This window comes from Sphaeramia orbicularis, chromosome 24, assembly GCF_902148855.1.
Source record: "Sphaeramia orbicularis chromosome 24, fSphaOr1.1, whole genome shotgun sequence".
Lineage (NCBI taxonomy): Eukaryota > Metazoa > Chordata > Actinopteri > Kurtiformes > Apogonidae > Sphaeramia > Sphaeramia orbicularis.
The window spans coordinates 35,414,603-35,431,008 of NC_043979.1; the positions used below are offsets into that span (position 1 = coordinate 35,414,603).

A 16,406-nucleotide genomic window follows, 5' to 3' on the forward strand; every position below is an offset into this window, starting at 1 on the left:
GAATTTTCTAGATTGAATTCTGTTTTCATCTTTTCAAATGACTTAAAAATATTTCCCTCTACAAAAAGGCGTACCGCTGTTCAACCTTTTTCATTCCACCTTAGAAAAGCAGGATCAGTTACACCTGGTTGGAACTTTGGTGCAAAAGAGGGCCAAATCAAACTTTTTTTTTTTTTTTATCATTCTCCAAGTTATGTTTTTTGACAACTTTATTCCAAATTAGTAATGTATTGTGTATCCTTGTAAGTTTGCACTGTATTTAAGATTAATTAACACTGAAACAAATAAATGTGTTTAATCATAATTAGTTTGCTTCACAGAAACCTTTGACATAGGCTCTAATTTATTGCATTACACATGATATGTGAGTTTGCAAACAGCTCTGTTGACTTTAAGGGCCAAAAACCAGACAACTGAAATGTCTGAAATCCATCTGGGAGTACAATGGATTCCTTTTCTGTAAGCAGATCTCAGTAGATCTTTATCCACAGGAGTTAAGGCTCACAATGCTCCTGTTAACATGAGACTCTATATTATGTAAGAACATACTCTCACACCCAGCCCATCATATGTTATGGTTCAGGTTAGCTTAGATCTTAGTTATCTTAGATACAAAGATGTACGTACACATCTGATCAAAATTTTAAGACCAGTTGAAAAATTGCATGAATTAACATTTTGCACTATTGGATCTTCAGAAGCTTCCAAGTATATTTTCAAAATGCAAAAAGAAGAAAGGGGAGTCAGACAAAAAAAAAAAACAAAACAAATTGAGTAAGCAATTTATTGAAAACAAATAAACTGAAATAGGCTGTTCATCAGCTGATCAAAAGAAAAAAATAAGAATATGGACAAACTTCTGGTGGGTGACGTGTGAAGTGCAATGTTCTCTTCTTCATGTTTAATTCAATACATTCACTGTCATAATCTGGCCATTTTCAACACTGTCATTGTGTATCTATGTGTATTTATCTGCAGACTAGAAATCTGGTTTTAATCACTGCAGGTTTTTAGTGGAACTGTCATCTGTAGAAGTTTACAAGTGCAGCAGGAAAGTAAGAAATGAATGGTTTCTATTCACTGACAGAGTAAAGGCTTTTTATTATGAAACAACTGAGGAAATATTACATTTACAGTATTTTTAATTTCCATTTATTGAACAGAAGAAATTATAAGTTGACTGCTAACCCTTTAAACCCTAAGCCTAAAATGGTCCGCCTGGACCTTTTTTCTTATTTTGACTAACTAAAAGGTTAGAAAATATGCTGTGAGTGAGTCTGACCATTTTTCCATCCATCCATTATCTTCTGCTTCTTCCGGGGCCAGGTTGCGGGGGTAACAGTCTAAGCAGGGATGCCCAGACTTCCCTCTCCCCAGACTCCTCCTCCAGCTCTTCCGGGGGGACCCCGAGGCGTTCCCAGGCCAGCTGAGAGACATACTCTCCAACGTGTCCTGGGTCTTCCCCGAGGTCTCCTCCCGGTGGGACGTGCCCAGAACACCTCCCCAGGGAGGCGTCCAGGAGGCTGGCTCTTGGGACCATTTTTCCAGAGCACTTTTTTTTCCAGATCTTTCAAAATCTAACAATCATTTACAATTTTCTGCATGTTATAATACTGCTAAAGCGGCTTCTTCGCCAGCGTCTAGTACAGGCTTGAGTGAAATTACCGTAATGACCCAATAAAACCTATAAAGCACAATGTCTGAGGTTTAAGAAACCTTTGGAGTTACAGACATCCAAACTCGGGTTATGTCAGGTTTTAAGGAGTTAAGTCTCCTCAAGATAAAGGTTTTGATTTTCTTTAGGTGAACTCAATATAGGAATCAGATACGTTTTGAGGAAATATGGTTTATGTAACAAAACCATGAAAGGTGATAACTGGGACTTACTGTCTTACATGTTACTGTAAAATCCACCCACAATTGTTGGGTGTCAGTGTCGAGCATATGTTTATTCCCATTTAACCTCGAAATATAGTAATATGTATAGACACCCAGTAGGCAAAACAAAAAATACAACTACTAAAGTAAATGCTGCCGACTCAGACTTACTTCTTTCTAGCCACTCCCTCCATCAAGGCCTTCTGATCCCAATAGAGAGTCCTGGATCTGCCCTGGGGTCTCCTGGTCTATAGGGCTACGTTCAGACTGCAGGCAAATGTGGCCCAAATCTGCCACAGCTGCCCCAAAGCCACAGAGGGGACATGTGTTAGATTTGTAGCTTGTGTTTGTTAACCTTGAGAATGCAGAGAATGATGGTGAGACCAAAAGTAACGACATGGAAAAATAAAACATTATTTCTTTTCACACTGATTGTAACGTCGACAGTTTGAGGTGGGATTTAATCTACCATCACACACTGACAGAAGGGTGGCAAAGAAGATAATTATTGGATAAATCTGTATTTTGTGTGTGTGTGTGTGGGGGGGGTTGTAAGGAAAAGGTAACATATTCTGCCTTTAACTTTAATAATTCATCCTGTTTGTTCAGAGACTTTATCAATTACTTTTCTCTTAACCCATAAATCTGAGAATTTCTTTGGAATTTCTGAAACAGGAGCAACTGAGATGTTTTATGAAAACAGCCCCTGATTCATTCCCTGTGTGGAAAATCCAGAGGTTTTTCCACGTGTTCAGTCATATGTTGTTGCTCAATAGTGACATTTAAGAACTTGTATAGTGTATTGATATCCACACTGTGGCTAAAAAATAGTAACGGTGTTAGTCAGAGGTATTTATGTCCATGTATATTGTGGCATTTTAAGACAACGTAGGTCATATCTGCCTGTCTTTGTTGGATTGAAAATGCGATCTGGTGGACCACCCACACTTAATTTGTATTGTTTAGCCCTTTCTGTCAAAAACAAAAGCATGCCAGGAATTTTGAAACACAATATGACCTCCTCCTGTTTTTATGTGTGTGTATGAAAGAAGGTGGGATGAGAGTTCCGTAATATGGATATTGTTTGTTTGTGATGCTATGCAGTATTTAAATGGGAAGGCAAGACAGGGTCTCCAAGCCTCAGAGGTTCACAGTATACAACACTGTTCCACTGAAGGTACTGAGGGTAAGTATATTATATTTTAATATGAATGTTGGAGTGTTTTGTGGCTCACTCTGATGTCCACTTGCTTCTATTGATCTAATTAAAAAAATTGTACAAGACACTAAGATCTTTCTTCTTAAGCTTTTGCAAACATGACTCATATTTTTATATATTGTTAGCCTCATAGCATAAATGGTAATATAACATAAAGTCATATTTTTGGCCAGACTGTGATATTTGTGTTACTTTACTCTCCTGCTGCTTCATTTTTCATCACTGGCTATATTCTGAAAAAAAAAAAAAAAAATTAAAAAAGACTTAGCAATTATGCTATGAAACTAACAATATGCTTTGCTTATTTATTCTATATTTAGAAAATGTATCTTAAATCAATAAATGTGATGTCTCTTATTAAATTCTTGTAAAATCTCCCAATGTCTTCCTTCCAAAGGTTGTGAAATCGCAAATTACCTGCAAAAATGATCAAACTGGTAATGTATAACCTTATATTTTGCATTTCTGCATAAATACAGCTCTGCAATAACTATGTGCAAATGTTGGATTCTCATTTGTAACTCTAAAATGTCACCAATAGTTGAGTGTTGCTGTTATTGCTGGATTCCTTTCTGGTAAGGCCATCTCAATAGATATTTTGATTTAGATCATAGAAATAATTTGAAGTGATCAAAGTCAAATGCACTCACAAACATCATTGCCATCTTTTTCTATCCCAGTGAAACCAGCTGATGGTCAATGTAAGTTTTTGTTTTGTTATTTAAAATTCACACATAATGTGCAAGATCGTTGCCAAATATTACTGTTTGGACCTTTTATGCAACATGAGATATATTTAACCATTCTTAACAGTGTTTTTAATAGTTTTTAATATTTCTTTTGAAGTTTATTTTCAATCTTCAACCTAAATTTTCATCTTTTTTCGACAGCCAATTTATGCAACGCACTACCACTGAAACCATTCATACCAGGTTAGAGATTAACATTAATGTTCTGATACATTCAGTAAATGTTGCACCTTCTGTTTTAATGGTTAAAGTATAAGATTCTTTTAAAGTTCAATTAATTAAAATTTTGCATCTTTTTTCAACAGCTTTATCACATCCAGGTTAGAGACTCACATTCATATTCTAACATATATATTTAGCACCTTTTGTATAGATAACTGTAATATCTGATTTTTATTTTAACTCCACTCAGTGTGTCTCTTTCTGTTTATTTTTATTTAGATACATTTCACACTAATAATCTAAATACATACATTTAATTTGGAAGTTTCATTAATATAACCTAATATTACTGCCCTCTGTTAGTGTGTTGGACCCCATGGTTTGACCGAGATGATCCATCTGGAACTGGAGACTGGGAGACACTTTCCAGTCTCCGAAAAGAAAATCCTGGAAAGATCTGCCCAAACCCAACTGATATTGAGGTCCAGACTGTGACTGGGCAGAGTCTGGCTGCAGCAGGCGAAGTGATTTACAAGTAAGCACTAGACCAGTGAGAATGTTGAATGTGTTTTATGTGATATTAATACTGTATCATCAATTAAACATTGTACAAAATATGGCAAAGTCTATTTCAATAGATGTCAGTTTTACCATTAGATCTCTGCCAAAGCACACCACACATTTCTCCTTTTGTCTGATGGTAATGCAATAAAAACTAATCGTAGCAGTTGTACCTTGTTAGTTGGTGCCACTGGTAACTTTATCTATTCATTTATCCATATAGTTGTGACAGTGTTTATTATATAGTTACATGTAGATGGTAGAGGTTTGTATTATTGGTACTAACAGCTGCAGTAGTAGTATGTCCACTGTTAGTACTTGTGTTTGGAGTCGTGGTATTAACAGTTATGGACATGTGTTCTAGTTATTCATACTTTGCATCAGCAGTTCTAGTTTTTACCCTCGGCCCTCGCCGCAAGGTATTGTCATCAGTTCGTCGTCCGTCCATCCATCCATAAGTGCAAAAACTTTGGCCTGGACTGAAGGCTGAGGGTTTTCAAGTGTGTTTAACAGCTGTAGTTCAGTTTTCTGTGCATCCATGTGTCTCCCCCCTATTTCCCCATACCCCCCCCCATACAATTCCCAGCATCAAGTTATGAGAGAAACATAGAACCTAATGTATAAATCGTGGTTTGAAATCAACTTATCTGCCTATATTTCTTCCTGTAATGTATACATCTATCCTCTCTCTTTATCTCTCCCCTCTTTCTCTCTGTATCTCCGTTTCCTCTCTCTCTCTCTCTCTCTCTCTCTCTCTCTCTCTCTCTCTCTCTCTCTCTCTCTCTCTCTCTCTCTCTCTCTCTCTCTCCTCTCTCTCTCTCTCTCTCTCTCTCTCTCTCTCTCTCTCTCTCTCTCTCTCTCTCTCTCTCTCTCTCTCTCTCTCTCTCTCTCTCTGGGTCTGCTCCAGGTTTCTACCTGTTAAAAGGAAGTTTTTTCTCACCACTCTCACAAAGTCTTTGCTCCTGGAGGATTCTGTTGGTGTCTGTAAATTGGCTGAAGAGTCTGGTTTAGACCAGCTCTACATGTAAAGTGTCATGACATAACTTTTGTTATGATGTGACACTATATAAATAAAATCTGATTGGTTGGTTGATTGATTGTAAAGGACAGGTGGTGGCACAACTAACTAATCTGTGAAATGTAAATTAATCATGTTATTTAATTGTCCTTCTGTTTTCAGAGCAGACACAACCTCTGGTTTCATCTGCAGAAATGAGGACCAAACAGACAAACAGTGTACGGACTACCGTGTTCGTTTCAGCTGCCCTCCCTCATACTGTGGTTTCGGAGGTAAAATATACTGTTTCTACAAAGTGAATTCTTTTTTCCTGTTTCATTGCATGTATACATAAACATTTATTCAGAACAGTGCACTGACTCTGCTTTCTCTTTTATTGCTCCGTTTAGCGTGCTGGACCCAATGGTTTGACCGGGACGATCCCAGCGGAACTGGAGACTGGGAGACTCTGAGTTCGCTGAGGGCTGCATACCCAAACAAAATTTGCAAGACTCCTATGTACATCGAAGCTGTTGTCGTTGGAACAAACTTCCCGGCCAGCATTACAGGGGAGGTCTTCCATATGTAAGTCTGCAATGTACAATAACAATCAATCACTAACAACATCAGCACTTCTTTCACAAAGCCTTTAAATATTCACAATGTATTGAAAATTTGTAGACGTCCACAAATAGACCCAGAAGAAGCTTTCCTCCTTGTGGTAAAAGGACAAATCAGACATTTGCTCTGGAGAGTGAAATGTCATTTTATTAACTGTCTGTTTATAAGAATTACTTTTTGAAAATTATTGTTAATGTTTGTGTCGGGCACTAACATTGTACACTTATAAAAACTGTGTTTAAGATGTGGACTGTGAAGTAAAGGGAAATGAAGAAATAGGAAAGTAATGAGAATTTATTTCTTGCTACGTCAAAGGATAGGCACAAAAATAGATATTTGTGTTTTAATGGTTCAGAATTGATGCATTGATCAGCCAGTAAACTTATTCAGTACAGTACTGGAATTCACAGATTATATTAACAATTCAAGTAAATTATAATTATATTTTTTATTTCCATTTCCAATTAGGTTGATACTGTCTAGTAGAACTTATACAGATTTCCTTTTCTTATTTGTCAGACAGATGGAACATGTGAAGGTAAAAGAATTAACTCTTTTTCCCTCTGTCTGACAAATAAGAAAAGGAAATCTGTATATTTCCATTTCTAGTTATTCATCTATATCTATACAGGTTTGCTTTGAAACTACTTACAAGCCACTCATCGACAATGAGGATCTTTAGTCATTATTATTGAGCTTTGTTATGCTACTTAAAGCTATGTTACCTTAAAGTTAGTGGTTTTGAAGGTTCTTGTTATTTGGAAAACCATGGTAAAAAAAATTAAGTAGTACACTAATTCTGTTAAAAACTGCTTTTCAGCTTCAATCCAACTGAGGGATTTGTTTGCCGCAAGACAGACCAGAAGGATAAGAAGTGTCTTGACTACAAAGTTCGCTTCGGATGCTGCTGCGATTGAGTTCTGGCTCAACAACAACAGCACCAAGAAATGAGAGAGGAAGACGTCTCAATTCTTTTCACTTCACTTTAAAATTACTTTTTCCATCCTTTATTTTAGAAGGAGTAATAAGCAATCATTACCGTTATTTTTGCTGGTAATGAAATCATAATAGATGATGATAGTCAACCATGTATGATTAAAGAAAAAGACAATGTATCACTAATAGCAATTTGCTGGGTTATTTGACTGCCTTTGGCCTGCAAAGGAACTGAAGATGGAAATGAATCTTGAATCCAACAGAGTGGAAGTGCTGCTGGGTCTTCTTCTTGGTGATTATCCACAGGTGCTCTTTGGAAACTTGTGGTGTGTCTGGTTATTTAGAATAAAAAAAATCCGCATTAGCATGCTAGATTTCAAAAAATATATACAAGGCACACTGTAGGATTTGTGTAAAAATAAAATGCCTTTATTAGCTCATGGCAATCTTTAATACAGCCAACGTGTTGCGACCTCTGGTCTTCATCAGGGCTTTTTTCACTAGTGAGTTGCACACCTTCATACAATCACTTTAATAACCTGAAGGAGGGAGGTGTGAGGGAAAAGAAAAGAAAACAAAAAAAAACCATGCATACAGACATACATATACATACGCACACATATACACATATATACACACACAAAAATAAATAAATAAATAAGTAAATAAAATAAAAATAAACAAAAACAAAAAAGTATAAAAAAAGCATATATATATACATACATACATACATACATACATACATACATACATACATGCATACACGTATATAAACATATATAATGAAATAAAACAAAATAATACAAAACAAAAAAACACACACTTCTAAAGTTAGGCCCCACTATTAGTACCACATGCTCAAATGCAATACACTTTAAAATCTTACTTAATTCATATTTTCTCATTACCAATCCCACATAACCAAATATCCCTCATGAAATAACCCTTTACAAAAAAGGAGAGAGGTCTACATCTCCATTGAGGCCTGGGTGTTTTGTTGCTTGCAGTTCTATAATCCAGAAAGTCTCCCGCTGGAGTAGTCTTTTTACGTGGTCACCTCCTCTGATGTCCTTTTCTACAACTTCCAGAATGACCACTTTCAGTGTGTTGGGGTTTCCATGTCCCACCTCCATATAATGTGATGTCACAGCATAATCAACATTTCTTGTACGGATGGCATTTTTATGCTCCGCCAGTCGATCTTTGAGCCTTCTTTTTGTTTGTCCAACATAGAAACAACCACACGGGCACTCCAATCTGTAAACCACGTGTGTGGTGTTACAGTTGGCAAAAGTTCTCATTTTATATATGCAAGATGTTGTTATATTTTGGAATACATCAGTTTTTTTCACATTAACACAGTGGTTACACCTTCCACATTTGAAAGTTCCACAAGGTTTTTTTAACCAAGAAGTTTTTTCAGGGGGAAGGAGATAACTCCGTACCACCTTGTCTCTCAGGGTTGGTGCACGTCTGTATGAGAACTGAGGTAGCTCCATCAACAGTGGTCTGAGAGATGCATCACTCTGAAGAATTTTCCAATTGTGTTTTATATTTCTTACTTGGGATGCTTGTTTGCTAAATTGAGTCCCAAAATATGTTCCAGAAGATTGCTGTGACTTCTTCTTGGTCAAAAGTAATTGTTTTCTGTCCAGGGCCTTTACTTTTTGGAGTGATTTTTCTACTGTATTTCTTTTGTCTTTAGGGGGCACTACTGAGCCATTTTTGAAGGTTTTTGAAGATCTAAAACTTTTTCTTTGTACACAAAAGGCCTATTTCTCTCAAATATTGTCCACAAATCTGTCTAAATCTGTGTTAGTAACACTTCTCCTTTGCTGAGATAATCCATCCACCTCACAGGTGTGGCTTACCAAGACGCTGATAGGACAGCACGATTGTTGCACAGGTGTGCCTTAGGCTGGCCACAATAAAAGGCCACTCTAAAGTGTGCAGTTTTACTGTTTTGGGAGGGTCAAAAAAACAGTCTCTGGTGTGACCACCATTTGCCAATTCAACACATCTCCTTCGCATCCTTTGTGGATCAGGTTGTTGACTGTGGCCTGTGGAATGTTGGTCCCCTCCTCTTCAATGGCTGTGTGAAGTTGCTGAATATTGGCAGGACCTGGAACATGCTGTCGTACAGGCCGATTCAGAGCATCCCAAACAAGCTCCATGGGTGACATGTCTGGTGAGTATGCTGACCATGCAAGAACTGGGATGTTTTCAGCTTCCAGGAATTCTGTCCAGATCCTTGCAACATGGGGCCAGGCATGATCATGCTGCAACATGAGGTGATGGTCGTGGATGAATGGCACAACAATAGGCCTCAGGATCTTGTCACGGTATCTCTGTGCATTCCAAATGCCAGCAATAAAATGCACCTGTGTTCACTGTCCATGTTTTGGTCCAATTTTTCACACACTGTAGAGCAACACAATATCATTACATTAACTCTTTCAGTGCCATGGGCCGATTAAATCGGCTTTACGAATACAACCTTTAAAGTGCCACGGGCCGATCAGATCGGCTTTGGAGAACACGCCATATTTGTGTACAAACAAACCATCCACCCCCATTTCTTTCTCACATTTCGATGACGTTCTTTCAAATCTTCTTGCAAATTACGATCAATAATGAATCGGCTGCGTCCGGTGCGTTTTGAATCTAAGTAGCAATCGGTCGGATGTTACCGAGCGGTTTTTGACCAAGGAAGAGCTCGCGTTTCGTTTTCTGCTTGGGAAATTTTATGAATGAATTTATGAATGAAATCATATGCAAATTAGATGGCCATTTTGTAGTAATATCGTAAACACAGCGATCTGTCAAAACAGTCCCATCTGCTAGAAAATGAGTTCTGATGACGATTCAGACTTTGATTATAAAAACCACGCGAAATACTGAAAAACGGCCAAATTCTGTGGCACTTTTAAGGCTTATTAGCCCCTTAACTGTCTGGCACCGAAAGAGTTAATATCCTTACTGTATTTGTTTCCATTTAGCACAAAGAAGATTTAAAAAAAAAAAAAAAACTAAAGGAATACAGACATACAGTTTCTAACTGAACAAACCAGCTTGGCCAGTTTGAAGTAAGACTCTATTTACTTCCTGGGTTTTATCAACTACATCACAGGTGTCAAACATGCGGCCCGGGGGCCAAATCCGGCCCACCAAAGGGTCCAATCCGGCCCACGGGATGAATTTGTGAAGTGCAAAAATTACACTGAATATATTAACAGTCAATCCTTAACATATGAAGCCCTGCTTTAGTCTCAAGTGGGTCAGATCAGTAAAATACTATCATAAAAACCTGCAAATAATGCCAATTCCAAATTTTTCCTCTGTTTCAGTGTAAAAAAGTTAAATAACATGAAAATGTGTAAATTTACAAACCAGCTTTTCACAAAAAATATGACAAATTAGAAATGTCCTAAGAGAAGTAGGTGCAATTTTACTGATATTCTGCCAGTTAATACTGTATTTTGCAGATCCATTGTGATCTGTAAGTTGGAATGCACATTTAGAAATGATAAGCAGAGGCAGAATAGAGTTAAAATTGCACTTATTTTTCTTAATAAATTTCAGTTTTTTCATGGTTGTTCATGTTATTCACATTTTTAAAAGGACAGTTGATAGATGTAAATGTTTCCATAATGTAATTTTACTTTTTTCACTATAAAACACATTGAAATGTTTGGAGTGGGCATTATTTATGTATTATTATGTTATTAATTTACTGGTCCGGCCCACTGCAGATCATATTGGGAGGATGTGGCCCCTGAAGTAAAATGAGTTTGACACCCCTGAACTACATAATATAACAAACTCCCATTCCCACAAACCAGCAGCAGCAGGATTCTTGTCCATGGGAACTAAAGCCTATTTAGGGGATAATTTGGGCCAGTGCTACAGTTGGTGAATGATCTGCCCACAATGAAAGTTTCCACCTTTGATAAGTATAAGCATGCTCATAGCATAGGACCATAGTCACAGGGTTTTAGAGAACTGATGCAACTTATATGTCATCGGGACTACTGGGAGTTTTCCCAGTGGGCCACTGGGTCAGTGGGCTGATGTGGCCGGTGAGAGGGGAAAACAGAACTGCTGTTTCCATTGCCTAGATGGCCCACAAGGTTGTGGCCAGCGGCCCACAACAGGGTAAGTATTGGTGCAGTTGGGCTGGCTGACAGCCTTTAATATGGTTCCCAGTGTTTTATAGTCTAGTTTCATGAGTGACAGGCAAGATAACTTTGGTCCACATCGGTGTGTCACACCTATTTCCGCCTTTCACTTGGTGTTTGGGCTGTCTCGGCCAATCACAGCCAAGAGCCATGGTCTTATTGTCTCAATCCATCAGTTGTGTACGTGATGGACCGATAAAAAAAATAGAGAAGAAATGAAAAGGAGGCGTGGAAAAAATCTGAAATAAAGAGGCAAGCAAATGTGCTGAAACAGTACAACCTCCTGATGGATGCATACCACATAACTGATCTAGCAGACAAGTTCTTCCTTACTCTTTATCATCTGTAGAAATTTACAAGTGCAACAGGGAGGTAAGAAATAAATGGTTTTTATTCACTGACAGAGTAAAGGTTTTTTGTTTTGAAACAGTTGAGGAAATACTGCATTTACAGTATTTTTTAATTTCCATTTATTAAACAGAAGATAAATGTCTTGTCCCTCTGCAGGTGAAGTAAATATAGGCATCAGATAATTTTTGAGGAAATATTGTATATGCAACAAAACCACGAAAGGTGATAACTGGGAGTTACTGTGTTAAATGTTATCGTAAAATCCACCCATATTTGTTGGGTGTCAGTAGTGGCTTTTCCATTGGACATCTGTGTAAAACTTATATAACTTATAACTTAATATTTACTAAATGTCGAAAAAATAGAAGTGGATAATGTCGGTTTTTCCATTAAATCACAAATGTGATAATTTGTTTATTTATTATCAAAAGATGACTCGAGAAGTCATTCCATAAACATGGTGACAAACATAAATATCACGTTGATTTACAGATATATTCATTATTATTATACATTAGCCCTCCATCCCATACTAAATAAAAAAAATAGGACCAATGGCCCTGTAGCTTACCGGCCAAATGAAAAGCTTTGGGTGATGTATCCAGATGCCATTTACTATCACCCAGTTATGTGTATTTATTATATTACAGAAATAGTGTTGACAATTGAGTGATGACGTCACCAGGAACACACACTTCTGATTATGTGAACGAGGTTATTTCTAAACAAATAACATGTGCGAAGGATCACACCGCGTATGCCCAAAGGAAGTACAGTCGGCAATTGGTTGTTGACAATAACGTGACCGGATTTCTTTACCTGAATGATGTTATTTGTAAACAATCAAACACGTGCTTCTGTAACACGCAGACATGTAAGAATTTGGATACCTCAAAACAACAAATTCGAATCCAATTTAATGGTGCCAAGTGAATCAGCATATAGCTACCATGTTTTGATCATATTCCAATCAGATCTGTAAAAAATTCAAATTCCAACTTGATATCATTGATACTTACTGATTTATTGGATCAATCCACTTCCTATCTGTTAAAATGGGAAAATTTTTCAAAGTCGCAGCAAATCCAGAATCAGATCCAGATTGAAATAATTTCAATACCTTGTGTTGACATCATTATAAAGAAGCTGTATACCAAGTTTAAGGTCAATCAGAACTGTAGTTTCAGAGAAAATTGAATTGAGTTGAATTGAATTCAATTACCGTCCAGTTTTGAGGCAATGAAAAAAACTGTTCCACTCAGTCCCATTAAAGTGCATGGACGCTGAGCGTCTACGGACAAATGCACTGAGCAGAGATCGTATGAGAAAACAGCGTAACAGGAATGTATGAGAAGTGAACAACATCTTGTCCGTTGATTCGAGATAAAGCTGATTCTGAACAAACTCGTCTTTAAGATGAACGTGTTCTAACACATTTGTAGTCAATGAAATGTCAACACAACTGTACATATTTAACCATTTAATTTTCATAATTTTAGGGAAAGCTGAGCTTCCCTTGCAGTCTATGAGAAATCGCCTCTGATTGAGACTGAAAGTCAGAATCTGCCAATCTGCTGCCAACTTTACATTAGTTATAAGGAGGACATTAAATTATACAGTTGCAAATGAATTCCACAGAATGAACCTCTGGTGTTTACTGAACACCCATCTCACTGTGTCAGTCTGTGCAGTGGAAGTTGAGGGACCCTCCTCCTGCTGCCAAGTGCGCCTCTCCCCCACGGGATTTCACCTAAATGAAATAAATTAATAGGCTACCATTCAAGCAGTTTTTCCCTGTAATATTATTGTGATTGCAAAGACTACATTCAAACTTACACACTGATCCAATGTTTTCCCACGGCGTCTCTCTTTCTTTTGCAGCTGCAACGGTGTTGCACTTCTTTCTAAAAACATGTTCAAACTTGCCGTATGAGCGCATTAAGATGTCCATTTCTAATGGGGTGAAAAACGCAGCCCTCCTCTTCCCTGTTGCTATGGTGACTCGTCGAATCGGGGCTCCATTGATCCTGTCTTTTTATAGTTGTGGTGCACCCGCTTAACTCCAGGTGAAACTACTCTGAGTTGATCAAACTAACTCAAATCAGCTGTTCTGGAACTGACTCAGACTCAGAGTTTGTTGAACCTGCTTTGCGAAACGGTCCGTTTCACAAAGCAGGTGTGTCCACACATATTGTGTAGGGTTTCAGGTGTGTCCACACATATTGCGCCATGTTTCTTTTAAAACTTTTCTTCTTCGCTTGTCGTAACATCCGTCAACATCTGTTTTGTTTTTTTGTTCACATGACTCTAGTTGCAGAAAAGGTCTTTCCATTGCAGTTTTGCGTGATATATCAATTTTGCTATGCCCCAAAAAACACCTCTTGTCAGCACAAAAACTCTTCATTGAAAAACAAGAGTTTTGGCAGAATTGTCTTTTTTCCATTAGGCAAATTTTTCTGTGCAAGTTATATTCACGCAATTTGAGGGTCAATGGAAAAGTGACTGATGTCAAGTCCTATGTTTATCCCCATTTAACTCTGAAATACAGTAATATGAATGGACCCCAGTAGGTAAAAAACAATAAAAGTAGATGACTCAGACTTACTTGTCTCTCCTGGTCAGACAAGAAGGTGTCTCGGAGACATCCTAATCAGATACCCAAGCCCCCTCAATGGACTCCTGTTGATGTGGAGGAGCAGTGGTCCTACTCTGAGCTCCTTACCCTATCCCAGAGGAGGAAGCTCATTTCTGCTGCTTGTATCTGCGATTTTACTAATTTGGTCAAAACCCATGGGGGGGGGATTGAACCGGTAACCTTTTATTGATCACAAGTCAAGTCTCCAAACTTCTAGGCCACAGCTGCCCCAAAGCCACATGGGAACATATGTAAGATTTGTAGCTTGTGTTTGTTAACCTTGAGAATGCAGAGAATGATGGTGAGACAAAAAGTAATGACATGGAAAAATAAAACGTTATTCCTTTCACACTGATTGTAACGTTGACAGTTTCTGAGGTGGGATTTAATCTACCACCACACACTGACAGAAGGGTGACAAACAAGATTATTATTGGATAAATCTATATTGTGTGTGTGTGGGGGGGAAGGGTTGTAAGGAAAAGGTAACATATTCTGCCTTTAACTTTAATAATTCATCCTGTTTGTTCAGAGACTTTATCAATTACTTTTCTCTTAACCCATAAATCTGAGAATTTCTTTGGAATTTCCAAAACAGGAGCAACTGAGATGTTTTATGAAAATGGCTCCTGATTCATTCCCTGTGTGGAAAATCCAGAGGTTTTTCCACTTGTTCAGTCATATGTTGTTACTCAATAGTGACATTTAAGAACTTGTATAATGTATTGACCCAGCCCTGCGATGAACTGGAGACATATCCAGGGTGTACCCCGCCTTCGCCCTTAAGTAGCTGGGATAGGCTCCAAGCGACCCCCGTGACCCTAGTGAGGATAAAGCGGGTTCAGAGAATGAATGAATGAATGAATGAATGAAAGAATAATGTATTGATATCCCCATAGTGGTTGAAAAACACTAACACTGTTAGTCAGAGGTATATATGTCAATGTATATTGTGGCATTTTAAGACAATGTAGGTCATATCTGCCTGTCTTTGTTGGATTGAAAATGCGATCTGGTGGACCACCCACCCTTACTTTGTATTGTTTAGCCCTTTTTGTCAAAAACAAACGTATGGCAGGAATTTTGAAACACAATATGACCTCCTCCTGTTTTTATCTGTGTATGAATGAAGGTGGGATGGGAGTTCTGTACAAAAGGCATGTGAATGTCTTATCTCTGGATTCTATTTCGGAATTTTAAGACATGAAATTTGATTCGTCTTTGGAAAACTGCCCACTCAAATAATAGGGGGGCTACTTTTCTTTGAGTCTGTTCTGCAAGATAATGCCTCCACCTTTCACTGCTGTGCTTCCTGTTAAATGGACATTGTTTGTTTGTGATGCCATGCAGTATTTAAGTGGGAAGGCAAGACGGGGTCTCCAAGCCTCAGAGGTTCACAGTATACAACACTGTTCCACTGAAGGTACTGAGGGTAAGTATATTATATTTTAATATGAATGTTGGAGTGTTTTGTGACTCACTCTGATGTCCACTTGCTTCTATTGATCTTGTTAAAATAATTGTATATAAATATATTGTTAGCCTCATAGCATAAATGGTAATATAACATAAAGTCATATTTTTAGCCAGATTGTGATATTTGTGTAGCTTTACTCTCCTGCTGCTTCATTTTTCGTCTTTGGCTATATTCTGGAAAAAAACAAAAAAGACTTTTAGCAATTATGCTATGAAACTAACAATATGCTTTGCTTATTTATTATATATTTAGGAAATGTATCTTAAATCAACAAATGTGATGTCTCTTATTAAATTCTTGTAAAATCTCCCAATTTCTTCCTTCCAAAGGTTGTGAAATCACAAATTACCAGCAAAAATGATCAAACTGGTAATGTATAACCTTATTATATTTTGCATTTCTGCATAAATACAGCTCTGCAATAACTATGTGCAAATGTTGGATTCTAACTTGTAACTCTAAAATGTCACCAATAGTTGAGTGTTGCTGTTATTGCTGGATTCCTTTCTGGTAAGGCCATCTCAATAGATATTTGATTTAGATCATAGAAATAATTTGAAGTGATCAAAGTCAAATGCACTCACAAACATCATTACCATCTTTTTCTGTCCCAGTGGAACCAGCTGATGGTCAATGTAAGTT

At 37.6% G+C, this 16,406-nt stretch overlaps 1 protein-coding gene and 1 long non-coding RNA gene across 2 annotated transcripts; both read left to right on the plus strand.

Moving 5' to 3' along the window:
• The first annotated feature begins 3,485 nt into the window (after nt 1-3,485).
• On the plus strand, nt 3,486-7,286 carry LOC115414606 (mucin-5AC-like). The gene is made up of 9 exons (XM_030127818.1): nt 3,486-3,534; nt 3,639-3,672; nt 3,778-3,798; nt 3,988-4,029; nt 4,152-4,166; nt 4,372-4,543; nt 5,750-5,859; nt 5,977-6,151; nt 7,008-7,286. The coding sequence occupies exons 1-9, from the start codon at nt 3,523-3,525 to the stop codon at nt 7,102-7,104; spliced, it is 678 nt and encodes a 225-aa protein (XP_029983678.1). The 5' UTR covers nt 3,486-3,522; the 3' UTR covers nt 7,105-7,286.
• Nucleotides 7,287-16,092: 8,806 nt separating this feature from the next.
• Nucleotides 16,093-16,394, plus strand: LOC115414607 (uncharacterized). Its single transcript, XR_003934684.1, has 3 exons — nt 16,093-16,133; nt 16,241-16,274; nt 16,379-16,394. It is a non-coding gene; the product is annotated as an uncharacterized LOC115414607 (long non-coding RNA).
• Nucleotides 16,395-16,406: the final 12 nt, after the last annotated feature.

Excerpts from the sequence above, each read along its gene's own strand:
- LOC115414606 (XM_030127818.1), top strand. Across the intron at positions 5,860-5,976 it reads CTCATACTGTGGTTTCGGAG|CGTGCTGGACCCAATGGTTT; the intron begins GTAAAATATACT and ends TGCTCCGTTTAG. Across the intron at positions 6,152-7,007 it reads ACAGGGGAGGTCTTCCATAT|CTTCAATCCAACTGAGGGAT; the intron begins GTAAGTCTGCAA and ends ACTGCTTTTCAG.